Consider the following 1,207-nt stretch of genomic DNA (forward strand, 5'->3'; position numbering starts at 1 on the left):
CCCTCAGGCGCGAGCACCTTCCACGCCCGGACGCAGGAAACGAGGGGGAGTGGCTGAGGGTGACACATCTTCTACACCCAGCGAGGGGGAATGTCTACTGCACCAGTGCGGCCGGGCGACAACTCGCTCAAGAGGGGCATAGGAGCAGCCGGCAGAGCTGCCACCGCTCTGCCCTGAGGTCCCCCCTCCGCACCCACCCGTTAAGACACGCTGCCAGAACACCCTGTGCTTGCAGCAAACAACCCCCGAAGCTCTCAGCAGTCAGGGTGACGCTGCAGAGGACCCTGGCCACGAGGCAGATGACCCCATGATCAGTCCCGCTCCTTTCCGCGCCCGCTGGCCACGGGGCGTTCTCAAGGTAGGGCCCCGTCAGCAAAGGGGTAGGGAAATAGCGGGTCCTGCTCAGGCAGGAGCTGCAGGGCACTCTACGAGCCTTTCGCTGTCCTGTGACACAATGTACACGGAGTCCTGATGGGCACAAACACGGTGCAGAACGTTTGCGCCCCAAGGAGGTGCAGACCCACTCGCGCCTACAACGAGAGGACTCGCCTGGGTCAGCAGAACGCTGTAACAGCCAGAAAAGGAACCAAGCGAGGGGAAGCGCGGGCTGCTCTGCACGGTGAATTCCCAACAGAGGCAGGCTGGACGGCAGGGCAGAGCTTCAAGAAGGCTCTGGGAGCTCCTGAGAGCCACGTTTGCATTAAAACTAGACAGACCACCAGAGAACTGGTGGCCCAGTCGCCTGCTGTATCACAGCTCCCGACCCGTAGCTGTCCTGAGCCGGCAGCTTCAAGCCACGAGGCCAGAGACATGAGCCTGGGTGGTTCCGAACCTCGCCGCGAGCACAAGCGGAATCGGGCAGAGCAGGTGCTCTGGGAACCACCGAAGAACCACGGGGCTTGTTGAGACCGGGGGAAGGAGGTTCCTTGTGCCAGCCCTGTCCAGCTCTGCCTCCTCGCTGTCAGTGTGGCAAGTGGAGAGTATCTGAGCCCCATAATGCCCACGGTGAAAAGTCCAGGTCGCTTCTGGGTCCAAGGAGCAGTACTCACCACCAGGCCCTGGTCATCCAGGTTGGTGATCATGTCCACCAGGTAGGTCCGGAGGGCAGCCAGCTTCTGCAGAGCCTCAGTCCAGTGCACCCGCTGGGTGAGGATGCTCTGGTGCAACCGCTCCTCCTCCGTGTGCACCTGCTCCCGCAGCCGCCGCT

General features: G+C 62.6%; 1 protein-coding gene across 1 annotated transcript in view; it reads right to left on the reverse strand.

Annotated features, from left to right (window-relative positions):
* Positions 1–1,207, reverse strand: part of BSPRY (B-box and SPRY domain containing) — a gene marked incomplete at its 5' end in the record, with an annotated part of 6,283 nt that overhangs the window by 4,883 nt on the left and 193 nt on the right. The window contains one exon of the mRNA XM_010145814.1: positions 1,050–1,190. Coding sequence (XP_010144116.1) covers positions 1,050–1,190 — 141 coding nt within the window. The remainder of the gene's footprint in view (positions 1–1,049; positions 1,191–1,207) is intronic.

Source organism: Buceros rhinoceros, unplaced genomic scaffold (genome assembly GCF_000710305.1).
Source record: "Buceros rhinoceros silvestris isolate BGI_N320 unplaced genomic scaffold, ASM71030v1 scaffold17571, whole genome shotgun sequence".
Lineage (NCBI taxonomy): Eukaryota > Metazoa > Chordata > Aves > Bucerotiformes > Bucerotidae > Buceros > Buceros rhinoceros.